General features: G+C 38.7%; 1 protein-coding gene across 4 annotated transcripts; it reads right to left on the reverse strand.

Annotated features, from left to right (window-relative positions):
- Positions 1–3381: 3381 nt before the first annotated feature.
- u2af2a (U2 small nuclear RNA auxiliary factor 2a) lies at positions 3382–14121 on the reverse strand. Of its 4 annotated transcripts, none has more exons than XM_047361685.1 (12): positions 13534–14119; positions 10903–11044; positions 9212–9247; positions 8820–8923; positions 8518–8669; positions 8307–8423; positions 8063–8201; positions 7847–7926; positions 7498–7620; positions 7328–7414; positions 5636–5884; positions 3382–5262 (listed from the first exon to the last, which is right to left on the reverse strand). In XM_047361685.1, exons 1-12 carry the CDS (start codon positions 13580–13582, stop codon positions 5128–5130), a joined length of 1413 nt encoding a protein of 470 aa, XP_047217641.1. In that variant the 5' UTR covers positions 13583–14119; the 3' UTR covers positions 3382–5127. The 4 variants fall into 4 exon arrangements, with proteins under 4 accessions (XP_047217641.1, XP_047217640.1, XP_047217642.1 ...); XM_047361684.1 differs by having other exon boundaries at positions 8045–8201; XM_047361686.1 differs by lacking the exon at positions 9212–9247 and having other exon boundaries at positions 8045–8201; positions 13534–14121.
- Positions 14122–14196: the final 75 nt, after the last annotated feature.

Below are 14196 nucleotides of genomic sequence, written 5' to 3' on the forward strand. Positions count from 1 at the left end.
AATAAACTTGTTGCTTTTTATTAGTCTAAACTAGTGCACCCATTAGCAGCACCTTCTACCCTCGGATCAGTGGACCAAATGCTTTTAGTGATTCCAATGACATATAAACTGAGAGGCGGAAGATGTTTTTCTGTCACAGTAACTAAGCTGTGTAGAATCTGAGATGTTTTTACTTTTTTTATTTTAACTTTTTATTTTACTTTGTGTTCTGTTTTACCTGTTATTCTCTGGACCTGTGTTTGTCTTTTATATTTGTTGTGCTGTGCACCACTTTTGTCAGAGCCCTCATAACATCTCTGATCTTCTTCATTGCTGCAAACCTTCATGACCTGTAAGATCGTCGGACTAGAACTTACTTACCACTCCAAGACTCTAAGAAAACACAGTGAAGCAGCCTTCAGCTTTTATGCCCCAAAAATCTGGAATAAGCTTCTTATACGCTGCAGAACTGCTCCCGCTCTGAGCTCTTTTAAAACAAGGTTAAAACCCTTTTTTATTTGCCGTTGCTTATTCTTGACTACTTTTATTTTAATTGGGTTTTTTTACCTTCTGTTTTTATGTGTTATTTCTTAGTATTTGTGTATACTACTATGTATAAACATTTCGAGTTGCCTTTGGCCAAAATGTGCTATATAAATAAAGGTGCCTTGCCTTTGGTTTTTTAAAAGGGGTTTAGAAATAAACTCCTTTTATGGTATGGTATGGCAAACCAAACATTTTGCTTGGATGCAAAGTCCTATTTGTGGTGGAACACTGAACACAAAATCCCCACATTGATATATAGTGGTGGATGCATCATGCTGTGGGAATGCTTTTCTTCAGCAGGGACAGGGAGGCTGATCAGAGATGAATAGAGCTAAATACAAGGAGGAGGCTCACCTTCTAACAGGACAAAGATCCTAAATATGTACACATGCACAGCCTGTTAGGCTGCCTTTTGGCCGACCCAAACTCTTGCATTGCTTACATAATGGTAAAGTTCAGTAAATAAGTGGGTTTGCTAACAAGAATACAGCCATACTCTAAGCCTATTCTTTATATTTTTATTTGCAGATCAGAAGGACCAATTTCAACCAAAGTAAGAAAAGCACTCTATATTATGGCATCCCCTGTAAAAGACCCAGAGAGTTATCCTAGTTTGAGCCCATGGTACTCAACCACAAAAATATTGACTGCCCACTTTGAAACGGCAAGTGCCTCTAGCAGAGGATTCAGGTATCTTGGTTTTTTGGATATGAATAGATGAATTGAGGCCTCATCTGCAGCACTGCTCTGGTCTGTGATGGTGAAGAAAGAGCTGAATCAAACAGCGAAGCTCTTAATGTTTCAGTTTATGTTGCAACCCTCACATATGGTCATGAGATATACCGAAAGAAAAAAAAGAATCCCGAATATATTTGCCTAACAAATGTTACAGATATTCAAAATTCTATTTTATAAGATCTTTTTTTCATCTATGATTTGCATATTTTATGATCCATTTCTTTTCTGACACAATCCTTGTCTACTCCATTATGCGAGCCACGTCTTTGCTTATTGTTGAAACACTAGAAATTCTCTGGCTACCGACAATAGATTAAATATCTTGTCAAACCGTGAGCCTGACAGTAAATCAGCTTTCACATGAAACAACTACAGCACCTCAAACTTCAGCCATCTTTATAGTTTATATTTCTATATTAAAGGCTTTGTATCATAATTATATATACATGCATAACATGTATGGTTTTAACTGGTGCTGAACCCCCCTCCTAAAGATGATTTGCAGAGTTTAACTCCTGTGTGCAGAATAAACACAGGATATTGCTCACAGATACTGCATCCTGCTTCAGTGTTGCATTCCCGCTGCGGCAGTGTTCTATCTTTCTGAATGAAGATCAATGAGGAAGCTTTGCCCAGAATGCCAATGATCATCGCCAGTCACACATTCTCCACTAGAGGGCGATGATGACCTTACATTCCTCACTGCAGCACCAGGGTGGGAGGGGCTGATAACATGCAATGGCTCTCATATTGGTAAGAAGAGTCCTCAAATCTTTAGGTGTGTCCGGGTCCAGTTTTATATGAGAGCTCTGGTGAATATAGTTTCAGCTGTATGAAAGCTGTGATGCTCCTGCTCCATCCTCAGGGAGCAGCCGGGCACAGAGTGCTGCATCACAGACCCAGCCTCGGGGTTTAGTGCAGCGGAGTGCAGCCATGCAGAGGAAGATGGGTGGTATAGAACTGACACAGGCCATTATTCCACGTCAGAGCATTGCTGCTTTACTACAACTGCTTTACATGAACTTCCTGTTGAACAAGTCAGTGTGCCTTTCGTGGCCTTCATTACTGCTGGCTGAAAATGTGTCCTTAGAATAATAAACATGTCAGCTGACAGCAGTGATTGGCAGATTTAATTATTATAAATAATTAGGTAGGAATAATACAAACAAGTGACCTCAGCCTACATCATATGAAATGAATGCACCATCTCCAAAATTACACACCTGTAAGAAATGTTGGTGCCAATAACATGTTTAGAGACATGACTGCAAGACAGCTGGTTTTAAAATAAAACTGACCAGTGCCAGCACCAGCAAACTAGGAGACAGGGCTGCATGAGGCTCTGATTCAACGTTTCACACAGGGGGCCCCAAGTTCAATAAACTAACAAGTGTACCAGTTGTAGTGCATGTTACCAGCCAAAATAATGTCACTAGTTCATTATCCAAAAAACAATTCTTCTGTTTGTCCCTTTGGTGCGACTATATTTAATCCAAACTCTAATTGCAAGTTTATTTTTAAATGATAATTTTAGTTTGAATGAAACCAATTAAATCAGCTCCTCGGTCTCGCCTCTAATGAATCTATATTCAAATACTGTACTCCACACAACTGCCAGAACAAATGTTAAAGTTAGAGCTATAAAGAAAAACAAATTCTGTGATTAAAGGAATTTGTTTAATGGCTCAACAGAAAACCATGAAATTTAAGGATGTTAGATGCAAATAACCTCAACAATAAATATATTTTGGAGTGCAATTTAATTCAGATTAGGCATTTTTAATACTGGCTCCAACCGCATTTGTTCCATCTTAAAGTCAGTTTCCTGAGCAAAATACATGAATAGTTTCTTATGGTGAGTTGCTAAAATAACTTGGCAGAATCCAAACCTTTTTGAGCCTCTCTGAACACTTAAAACGGCCCAGTTTTACTAGCTTGATTTGCTTCAACCTGGATAAAATGAACACTTACAGTAAAAATACCATCTTATGTAAATGCAAAAGCCACCAGTTGTGCCTGTGGAACAGCGCCATCATTTGGACATTACTGTTAGTTACAACGTTTTTGGTCTTTTCTAGTGTTGAGCTGACTGGGAGAGCATTAAAAAAAAGGCTGCAGTCATGTAAATTCAGCTTTTAATCAACATTTGAAAACAAACTGGACAAACAAAAGACCGCTAGTACAAACTAGATGCTGCTTTTTTTTTAATAGGTTTAAATCACATTTTTGTTTTTAGAGGAAAAAAGAAAGAAATTGACAGACAGAAGATTCTGTAAAAGTAAAGGGTAACATCTTAAAAGTGTTATTTCTGACACACTCTTAAGCGCCATCTTGTGGAGTATCAAATGAAAGTCCATCATCGAGCCCGTACAGTGTAAAAGTGTGGTCCTTGTGAACAGACTGGGGAGGAGACAGAAATTCGTTTTTTTGTTTGGCGCATACAGGTTTTAACATCCTGACTGAAGCAGAGAAACCAAATATTCTGTGCTTAAGTTTCAATTATCTCTACAAGACCCAAATGTATGGAACAAACTAGTGTTGGCCAATAAATGTATTCATTTGACCAATCTGGTGACACAAAAACCTCTGGATTTGGTTTCATTCTGCAGGACAACATGAGACGTGGTTATTAGTCATGTGTTTATTTGGTCTTGTCAAAAAAAGGTGAGATGTTGCACAAAAACGTACTGGATCAAACACATTTTACACCCAAAATCCACTCGGAAAAGAAAAAAACTGAGCTGTCCAGGGTACAAGATTGTGACACAAATGAAGGTACAGACTTTACTGGAAGAGGGGCAAGCCAAATTTCTCTCCAAAGTGAATTCCCATTTAATAACATTAAGGCTTGCTGGTAAAGATGAGATGTATCCCCACTGAATATAAATCTGCTTTTCTCTCCCAGTCTCTCAGTTTCATCTTATGCTGAATCAGGGTCAAACTATAAAGAGCTGTTCACAAAAACTGGGCATGAAAAGTTACAGAAAAAAAAAGAAGAAAAAAAGCAAATGGAATCATTGAATATTTTTCTTTCAGCAGTTTGTGTTACTTTGCAGCTTGAATACAAGGTGATATTACAGCTCGAATCAGAGAAGCTACGCACAGTATCAGAACAATTACAGCTGACATTCAGACAGAGTCCAATCAGACGAAGGGGTAGTAGTTTGATCAAATCAAGGAACATGAGGAGAAATGGGGAAAAAACTATTTTCCTCTCCAACGATGATGACAAACAGAGGTGGATGTTACAGCTATCGTGTATCTACATTAAATCAACTGAAAACGCCCTTTGTCCTCTGCTTCATCTCCCTATTTCAAACACATACTCCTCATATTCTTCTTCTCTACTCTTCTCAATCAGAATTGTCTATTCGTTCTGTACGGCAGCTCCTTATGAATTTACTTAAAACAGGCTTACTCCATTTAAATACAAACCTTTAAAGTGTGGCGTCACCCTCCCAACTGCCTCTCAAAACGGACACCCAGGTCTGACGAAGTATAAAAAAAGAACAGTAAACCCCGACCCCCTGGCCCTTTTTAATACACGTTTCCCAAAAATCTTTACGGCCCTCCCTCCCCACCCACCCACCTGCGCAACTAGCACCCCAACCCAGCTCTGTGTTATGTATTTGTTATAAACCCCATCCTCCTTCCCTTACGATCACAAATCTAGGTTTTAACAGCTGGACATGTCACGTAGATCTCAAACATTTAACTGGGTATCACAGGAGTCATTTGTCAAATGATTAAAAGTCAAAGATCTACCTGAAATGTTGCTCAACCAAATTACTTCAATGGTTGGTCTGGAAAAGGGTAATTTACATACCATTACCCTCCCTCCCCCCTTTTATTTAACCCCCCCATCTACCAGAAGTCCCGGCGGTGATAAGCATCTGGATCGCAGTATTTTGTCACAACCACCCTGTTGGCAAACTTCCTTCCTGTCAGCCCCTGCATTGCCTTCTGGGAGTCAAAAACTGAAGTAAACTCCACAAAGATCTGGAAACGAGAAAACACACATTAGGGTCTGCTGACAGATCAGACCATGATTTACCAAAACTATTCACACTTCTTGAGCTTTTCCATGTTTTGTCATTCTACTACCTCATACTACAACGTATGTTTGGGAGATCTTTATATGATGGAGCAAAACAACGTAGTGCACAATTGTAAAGAGAAAAATAATGAATAGTTTTTAAAAATCACAAAAGAGTGGCAAGCAAATATATTCAACCCTCTTTACTCTGGTGCCCCTAAAAATATCAAATACATCCGATACTTTTAATAGGTTATAGTTAAACGTATAACAATTATGCACGACTTTATGTTGATCCATCATGTAAACTCATATCTAAATTTAACCGCCGCCTACCTTGCCGGTCCCAGGCACCTCCAGGCCGTCCACAGGGCGAGGTATCTCGATGCTCTTTACTTGGCCGTACTTGCCGCACTCCTCCCTGACGTCTTCCACTATCTCCTCATATTCCTCATCATCCAGCAGCTCCTCCGGGGCAACCATGTTCATCAGACACAGCACTTCGGTGGGCAGACCACCCATCTGGGTCACAGAGCTGTTCAGACCCGGTACCTGCAGCGTCACAGGTGTCTGGTTGATGGTTGTCTGGAAGGAAGAAAAAAAACACAGATTGCAAAAAAAAAGTTAAATTAATTTCAAATCAGTTTGCTTTAACCACACAGAAAGCCTCCAACTTTAACAATAATCAGTGTAAGCTGGTAATACGTTTATGGCAATTTTTCGGCCACCTCACCATACCAGGAACCCCTCATGTTCACAATATGAGATTCTAAACACTGGTGTGTTCACTATTAAATGTTATTAATGTAACAACGTGTTGATTGCTAGAACTCTGTTTTTAACATATTTACATGGATGATGTACATTAGATCCAATTTAAAAAGGTAGGCAGAACTATGCAGAGTAAATAATTTGATAACTGTGCAGACTTGAGCACTTTGAAATAAAAATGAGTTAAATGTTGCAGTAATTTCTTGTTTCAGAGACAAAACGAACGTAATTTCACTTTTTTTAAACGTGTAACAAGTACATTAGAGCAAAACAGCCACTCTTCTTGCACTGCTATCTTTACTCGCTCTGCCTCACTGCTAGAATGAAAACAAGCACTCTGGGAGGTCAGGGAATCAATTTTCATGCAATGCCCAATCATTCTGAAGCTTATGAAAACTGTATGACAACTTCCTGTTGAAAGACCCAACAGGATATTTCATGTTCAGGATTTCTAGTATGTTTAGATTTTTATTTTTTAGGGAAAAAAAAATCATAATTTGCAGAGCCTGCAAAATAGTAGAGGAAAACGGTTATTAGGAATTAAAAAAAAAGAAGAACAACCAGCTTCGGAGGGAAAAGACTGCAACATATGCAATATTTAAAACAAACAGTGGAATATTCTGCCCTACCATTAAGAACCACAATGTATTGAAATGTTAAATGCTAAAAGCATCATGTTTAAATCTCCTGAGTAAGCTGTGCTTTTGGTCTGCTCAATTTAAGGCCAAAACTATGTCCAACTTCATTTATAAAATGCTGTTTGTAGCTCTGCATAGAAACACTGTTGGGCCTTTTTTACGTCATCAGCTGGTGTTGGAAATTCTTGCTTGAAAGGGTGCGTGCAGATCCCATTTCAAGCTAAATACCAACTAGAACTGCATGCTAGCACTAAAGAGCATTCACTAACGCCAAAAGTCATTTAAAACCGTTTACAACTTAAACATCATTTGGTTTATTTTAATAAACTGACTCTGCAATATAATATTGGATAGAAATTCAGCATAAAACTAATGTGGATCAGAAATGTGTGGGGAAGAAAACTTGCTCAAGCACTTACAGCGGTCCAAGAACTACAACTACTTTGGTGGGACAAACCCTTTGTTTCCATCTAAAAACACTAAACTGAGAAGTTTTCTACTAGCAAAGGATGAGAAGCTGGAGGAGATTCCTCAACCGGAATTTGGCTTTGTTCATTTCTGAATCAGCATCCATCCTCCCACCATCCCGATGTTTTCTGTCCAGCAGCTGGAAACTCACCAGAGTAGCATTCTTGGATCCCACGCTGGCTCGCTGCACGAGGAGCTTCTTGTCTCCCAGCTGCATGCCATTCAGTCCAGCAATAGCCTACAAGAACACCAACGTTTAATTACATTCTCCTGAAACAAGCACCACTGATGCGTATTTTTTCCTCTGTTGGGGCCCATTACCTGATCATTCAAGTTGACATCAACATATTCACAGAAAGCGTATCCTTTAGATAGGCCTGTGGCACTGTCTTTCACCAGATTAAAGGCCTTCAGAGGACCAAATGACGTCAACAGCTCCTTCACCTAGAAGATAGATGTGTAGGTAAGAGCTCAAATATATCAAAGATCTTAAATTGAGTCATGTTGTTTCCACCATCTTTGTTAAGCAAAAATATAATTCTCTATCTTGCAATCGGTTAATCTCCTGCTTTAAAAGGCTTGTGAACACTGGAGGACGTGACCTGTTAGAAAAACAATTGTATGAAGCAGATTATGGTTTGTATCCCAGTTTAAAGGAATAAACACTAACTTGGTCATCATTCAGGTAGTTCGGCAAACCACCTATGAAGAGCTTGTGAGCTGAATCTGGCACCACGGTGGACACCACACCTGCATCATGTACAAGGATGGAAGCAAACACATCGAATCACACGATTACACATCAAAGCATGATCGAGAATATTTGATGAATATTAATGAATTGTGACAAGCAACTGAGGTTAAAAACCATTAATTGTCTGTGTACCCGGCACATAGACACTGGGGTTCTCGCTCATGCCAGGCAGGGGCTGGTAATCATGGGGGCGGCGGATTTTAAGACTCTGGCCTTGAAAGATAATCCCATCAAAGGCCATTGCCTGTGTTGTTTCATCCACCGAACGGAACTGCAGACAGACAATTACAGATGATTGAGATAAAAACATCATGTAATCAAACGGGTTGTTTTAGACATAGTAATCACAGATTCTGGTCCTTGCATACTAACTTACCTCCAGGAAGGCAAAATTCTTATCCTGGTTGATCTGTACTGCAAGGACAGGATTCCCAGGGGCCTGAGTAAGACCCCCCAAACGCATCTGAGCATTAAAAAAGTCCATCATAGACTCCTACATCGAAGAGAGGAATAAGATCAGTTAATTTATTCACATTTTATTAAAATGTAAATACATTACCAAAAAATGCATAATTTATAGTTTTTACCTCTGTGATGCCAAATGGGATGTTGCCCACATAGAGACGGCGAGCCTGCCGGGTCATCTGACTGCCCACCACGGGTACGGGGGTGGGGGTAACAGCCAGGCCATCTGGAGTCATGGTAGGCAGCAGGGCTGTGGCTGGGATCTGTCCGGCCGCTACAAAATTAATAAAGCAAATGTTTAAAAGCCTGCACTTTTTTTTCTATCTCAGCATTTCATCCGGTTTACATTACAGCCGTACCTTGTCCATGGAGTGTTTGACTCGGACTATAAAATATATTACAAATGGATCGAGGAAAAGGGTACCTTGCATGGCTTTGTACTGCATGGGAGTGATGTGTTCAAAGCCAGGTGGAGGGACATCCCAGTACTTCTTCACCTTCTTCTTCTTCTCGCGATGGGGAGAACGGCTGTTGAAACAACAGAAGGAGGGTAGACGTTACTAACATTTTCGAATTAAACCAAACTTTTGGTAAAAACAAAACAGACTACTAAAGCAGACACTAGGTTGTATTTACTTATTGAGAATTTGCATTCATAAAAAATACACAGAACTGACAATAAAGTGAAAAGGAGTGGTAGAAGAGCCCCATCTGCCCCATTACTTGATTAAAACATAGTACAAAGTGTCTGAACACAGACAATTGCAGTTGTTGCAACAAGGCACAGGCCGGCTTTGTGTTAGTTTGCTGTATTACCTTCCAGCTTTGTCCTGGGGGTAGCTGGATGGTGAGCTGAAATGACATTGGAAGGGATTGACATTTCTCTCAAAGTCAAATTAACTGTTAACATTTACACTTCACAAAATTGTGAGTCCAATTTACCCTTACATTCACCAGACCTGGGCAAAAGAATGTAAGAATTTACAACAGTGTGAAAGAAATCAGCTATCGTTTTTACACCAGACGGCTTATGAAACATCGAGGTCAGGAGAGTTAACATATGTGCGAGCTTTTCCCCAAACTAGATGCAAACCTCCATCCTACATTTGTGAACGGAAATGAAAGAGAAGCTAGTGCAATCTTGCTCTCGTCATATTGGCAACAAATATTGCATAGGCTGTCATCTGCTTATCTGGGTCCAGCAAAAAATAATCTCTATTAACTCATTCTCTTCTTCAAAAAAAAACTGTACATTTAGATCCAAAAGTCAAAAATGTTGAGCTACTGGGGGGAATCTGCAGGTAAACTTCCTGAAACTCAATTATTTACCAGTGGTGCTATAATGATAAGGTTTTGCATTGTTTTGCAAAAAAAGCGAAGAAAAAATGGAGTCCAGATTTAACCTATCAATCTTTCCATTACTATTAACAACTTGTTTCATGCAATCTGCAGAAAATATCCTTAACGCCTTCAATAATAATCAAACAGATATGTTTGTTTACAGATGGAAGCAAAGTAATTTTACAACTAGTGATGCACCGATCCAGTGATCGAAATCAGCCAATTTTCCTCCAATCAACTCTGACCTGAGATCTGCATTATTATTTTTCCTGTTCATTCAAGGCATCAAAACTGAAAACACACACCTGTTCTGTCTGTAAATACATCTACAAACTGTGTGCTCTTTGTTAACTTTAGTAAAAAAACAACAAAAAACAGATAAAACCGTGATACATAAAAGGAAAATAATCTTAATCTCTTGGATTAAAAATGACAATCAAGAAACCGGAAACATTTATTCTATTATGCCCAGCTGAAAATCGGAATTAGACATAATTAGAAAAAGCCCAAGAGACCACAAGGGAAAACGGCGTGGACCATAAAGCTGATCGGTGCATTTTTACTGCAGATGGACCTGTTGCCTCGGTATGACGGTCGTTGCTCAGAAAGGTTTTAGTAAACATAAAAAATGTTACACATGCCAAACACCAGCATGTTCAAACGAGGGCTAATATTTTCTACACAACTGAACATGTCAATAATCTACAACTGTGCAATATGTTTAGAAGGATTTAGTTTAAACCTTCATTTGGTTTAGATTTTAAGTGGTTTTAAGACAATGTAAGGACACCAGTTGTTGCTTTGGGTGTTTAAAGTCTTAGTTACCAAGTCTGATCGGTGTCCAAAACTAAGCACCAGGAGCAAAGGTTTTAAGCAGAAAAAGAAAAGTCAAAAACAAATTAAATATTGAATATAACAGCGATACTGTAAGTTAATCAGTATTATATTAATCAAATTGGATTTACATTTAAAACATTTCTAGAACAAAAATGTGCAGCATCTATCCATAAATTACCTTTTTCAAATACTGAAGTGGATTCCACGCTTCATTTATACATTTCACTTTTGAGGAGCTTTGTCGGTTAAATCAGTAGTATATAGCTGTAGAGTTTATAAGGTGACAGATGGTTCACACTCTGTTAGTGTTGCTAAACATGGATACTAACCTGCGCCTGTGTCTTCGCTCCTTACTGTCTCCACGGCGGTCCCTGCTGCGTCTGTCCCTGTCTCTGCTCCTCCGTTTCCTCTCTCTGCTGCGGCTGCGGGACGAGGAGCGGCGGTGGTGGCGGTTCTCTTTGTCCCTTTCAGCTGTGGGAATATGGAGCTTGTAAACCAATATGGCTGCTATATATAGGAACAGGAAACACAGCTAACTTTCTATGGAAAAGGTTGTCCTTTGAAGACTAACATCGGATGAATATTAAAGAGAAAAGAGATCAAGAATCTACAGCTGCTATTTATTCATACCATGATAGTGTTTCTTACTTTGTATTTTTTGTCACAGCTGTACAGTTTCTATTTTTATTATTATTGCTACTTCTAGTGTGTGTATCTGTGTGTTTCCATTTGCCTGTCACTCTGCTGCAGATACACTTCAGTTCCCCCACTGAGGGACAAATAAAGTATTACTCTATTATATTATATTCTATAAGGCAGAACAGTTTTGGATCAAATTACCTAACTTATGAGAACCAGATTTTAAGTCGGAAACTTGCTCTAAATCCACCTTTGCTTTACGTTTAAAGGTGGATCAGAAACAGGAATGCAAGGTTAATCCATCCTAAGCATGTTACGATGATTAACTTCTGCAGAACGTTTTAGTATTTAAAATAATAATTTTCAAAACATCTAAACCACTGGTTCAACAAATCACAGAGCTATCCATTATTTAAATCTATAATCTAAAGTGTATTTTAGCAATGTCATGTACGGTTTAGTGTAATGTCTTTATATACTTTGTATTGTATCCTAGTTTTGTCTTGGTTTTAATCTTTACAGCCAAACGAGGGACATAGGTTGCGAATTGGCTTTGGCTAGACATTATGGTTTCAACGATCAATCTGCCCCGATTCCCTTAACTTTGGGAGATCAGTGGATACTTATATGTGAAACCGATCTTATCTACCGATCTTATCTGCTTGTCTAACCTATTGTGCAAGTTTTGTTTTTTTTGTGAAAATGAAAGACCAAAGGAACTGCAATGCTCTAAACGTTTCTTTTATGCTTGAGAGCACTGCCTCATGTGCAGTTTAAACAAGTTTGTATTGTTTCACGGGTATTGTTCAATGTTTTTGAATAAAATAAAATTGGAACTTTGAAGGTGTGTTTTAACCCTATGACACCTGAAAATGTGTTTATAAAAAAAATCGGAATCGGCAGGTCAGGCTTTTAAAAGAACGGTAATCGGTGCACCCTTACTAGAAATTCTATGCATGACATCTAATTTGTACTTTTGAAGCAATCTTTATTACAATGTTCTCATATGCTCACAGGTGCTTACAACTGGTTATGCTAACCAAAGCTCACCCCATGTGTATTTTGCGACTTATTTTTATCATTCAATTCTGATTATTAAGCCACTGTTTGAGCGCGAAGTAAATGTGAGTGAGCTAGTCATTTCATACAAACAGAGAAACATAGTGGAAAAATTATTTGAGCTTAATCTCTATCAATTTTTTCTGTTCCTTGAATTTAAATAGTAACTTTACCCTCCCTTCCTCAGACATACAGGACATAGTCAGACAAAACTACATGATGATGTGTTTTAAATAAGGTCTGTAGAATGAGTGAACTATAGACCCAATACAAAGGGAAGAGGGAACTGACCATAACATTTATTATCATAAAAAAATAATCATGATTCAAATCAGTTGTACTATCATAATAATACATTTATTGTTGTTTGTAAACCCCACAATTTGGCGTCATGGACAGGACTTCTGTGGCTGTTTAAACTATTTCTAATCTGTTTGTTTCAGGGGATGATCTTTAAATGCTTCAAAACATTTTCAAAATGTCATTAAATGCAATTATTGTGCACTGTTTATCATTTACACAAGTGTCTTTGGAACAATATCTTTTTTTGCAAGTCTGCAAGACTCATTCATTTTAAACAGATAAAATTGTGGCGATATACAACTCTTGAACAGTTTGCTAATATACCTACCTACTTAAATTATAAACTCAAGGAGTCATATGGATGTGATCTGAATATAAATCGCTATGAAAACTACTGAGTTAACAGGTAAAGGTATCCCTGTGGGATAAGGAATTGGGAATGAATCTGCAAATGCGAACATTTTTTTCTTACTTTTCCAGATCTGGAAAATTATAAAAGCAAATACTATACATTTAAAGAATCCGTATGAACCCTGGGAGTAGCTTGTTTTGAGCCCGACGTTAAAGGCGTGGTCGGTTATTCCTTGATTGCGACGTGACAGCGGTGGATAAAAGGTAAACAACTTGCATATTCAATGTACACTGCGTAGCTGCAGCTAATAATCCTTGGTGTTCCCAGGTATAAGGACAACCCGCGGTGTGGTTCAACAAAGTTTTTAAAATCACTGCTTTTCCGTTTTCAATAAGCTCATTATCAAATATACCCAACAATGAGCAATACTCGTTTATTCAAGAACAATGGTGCAGCTATTTCACACTTAAGGGTCTTTATGAGTGTGACAAAAAGATCCTTTCAGCGTCCCTGTAAATAGACACATCCATGATTGGTTAAACTGGTGGCGGTTTAAATCTGTATCACAAACCTGTTTTTGGTATTGGTGTGCGGCTAATTTACTTACCTTGTTTATTTTCAGACAGCTGTCTCTCGAACTCGTCGTAGTCCGACATCTCAGGGTGGAAGCCTGTTACGCTCTCTGGGACTGCGTTGTTCAGTTGGCGATGGCTAGCTTAAGCTAGCAACAAAGTAGCTACACTTTTAAATACAAGCAGTTAGCTTGATAAAGCTTCGATGAGTTAGCCTTAATTGGCTGCTTATTTAACGACGAATTTACCTAAAAGGAATAACTAGCACACACATAAACGTTTCGGTGTGTATTTTACAACGTAACAGACATGAATGATTAAGAAAGAAAAACGTGCTCGTACTGGTTAGCCTGCTAATGTTAGCCGACTAGCTTGTAGCAAAGTCCAGAAGAATAGGCCTGCTGCTACACACACTACGGACAATGAATGAGACTCTTTCCCGAGCTGGATGCAATTCCAAACGGTTCAGAGTCCAACAACGTAAAGTTGCTTGACTTTCTAAGCCAAAAATTTGCGCTTTAAGAAGTTTTAACGCTACACAAAACAATAAGGGTTTCGCTATGCCCGCTTTTTCTGCTCCGTCTCCCAAGCAGCCCCTGACATCGGAAGTTGATGACTGCGAGGCTTCCGCTTAGATTACCAGCAGTAATCCAGTCAGAATAAAGGCGAAGAAAAATATCGTATTTTCTTTGTTCGTC

The sequence above is a fragment of the Girardinichthys multiradiatus genome, chromosome 3 (genome assembly GCF_021462225.1).
Source record: "Girardinichthys multiradiatus isolate DD_20200921_A chromosome 3, DD_fGirMul_XY1, whole genome shotgun sequence".
Classification (NCBI taxonomy): Eukaryota; Metazoa; Chordata; class Actinopteri; order Cyprinodontiformes; family Goodeidae; genus Girardinichthys; species Girardinichthys multiradiatus.

Bases quoted from the DNA above. Each gene is read 5' to 3' on its own strand.
- u2af2a (XM_047361684.1), bottom strand. From the start codon at position 13,582: ATGTCGGACTACGACGAGTTCGAGAGACAGCTGTCTGAAAATAAACAA. The intron at 9,248-10,902 runs GTTAGTATCCAT...ATGTCATTTCAG, and splicing joins GAGCGAAGACACAGGCGCAG to CTCACCATCCAGCTACCCCC. The intron at 8,202-8,306 runs GTAAGTTAGTAT...GTCTGTCTGCAG, and splicing joins AGAATTTTGCCTTCCTGGAG to TTCCGTTCGGTGGATGAAAC.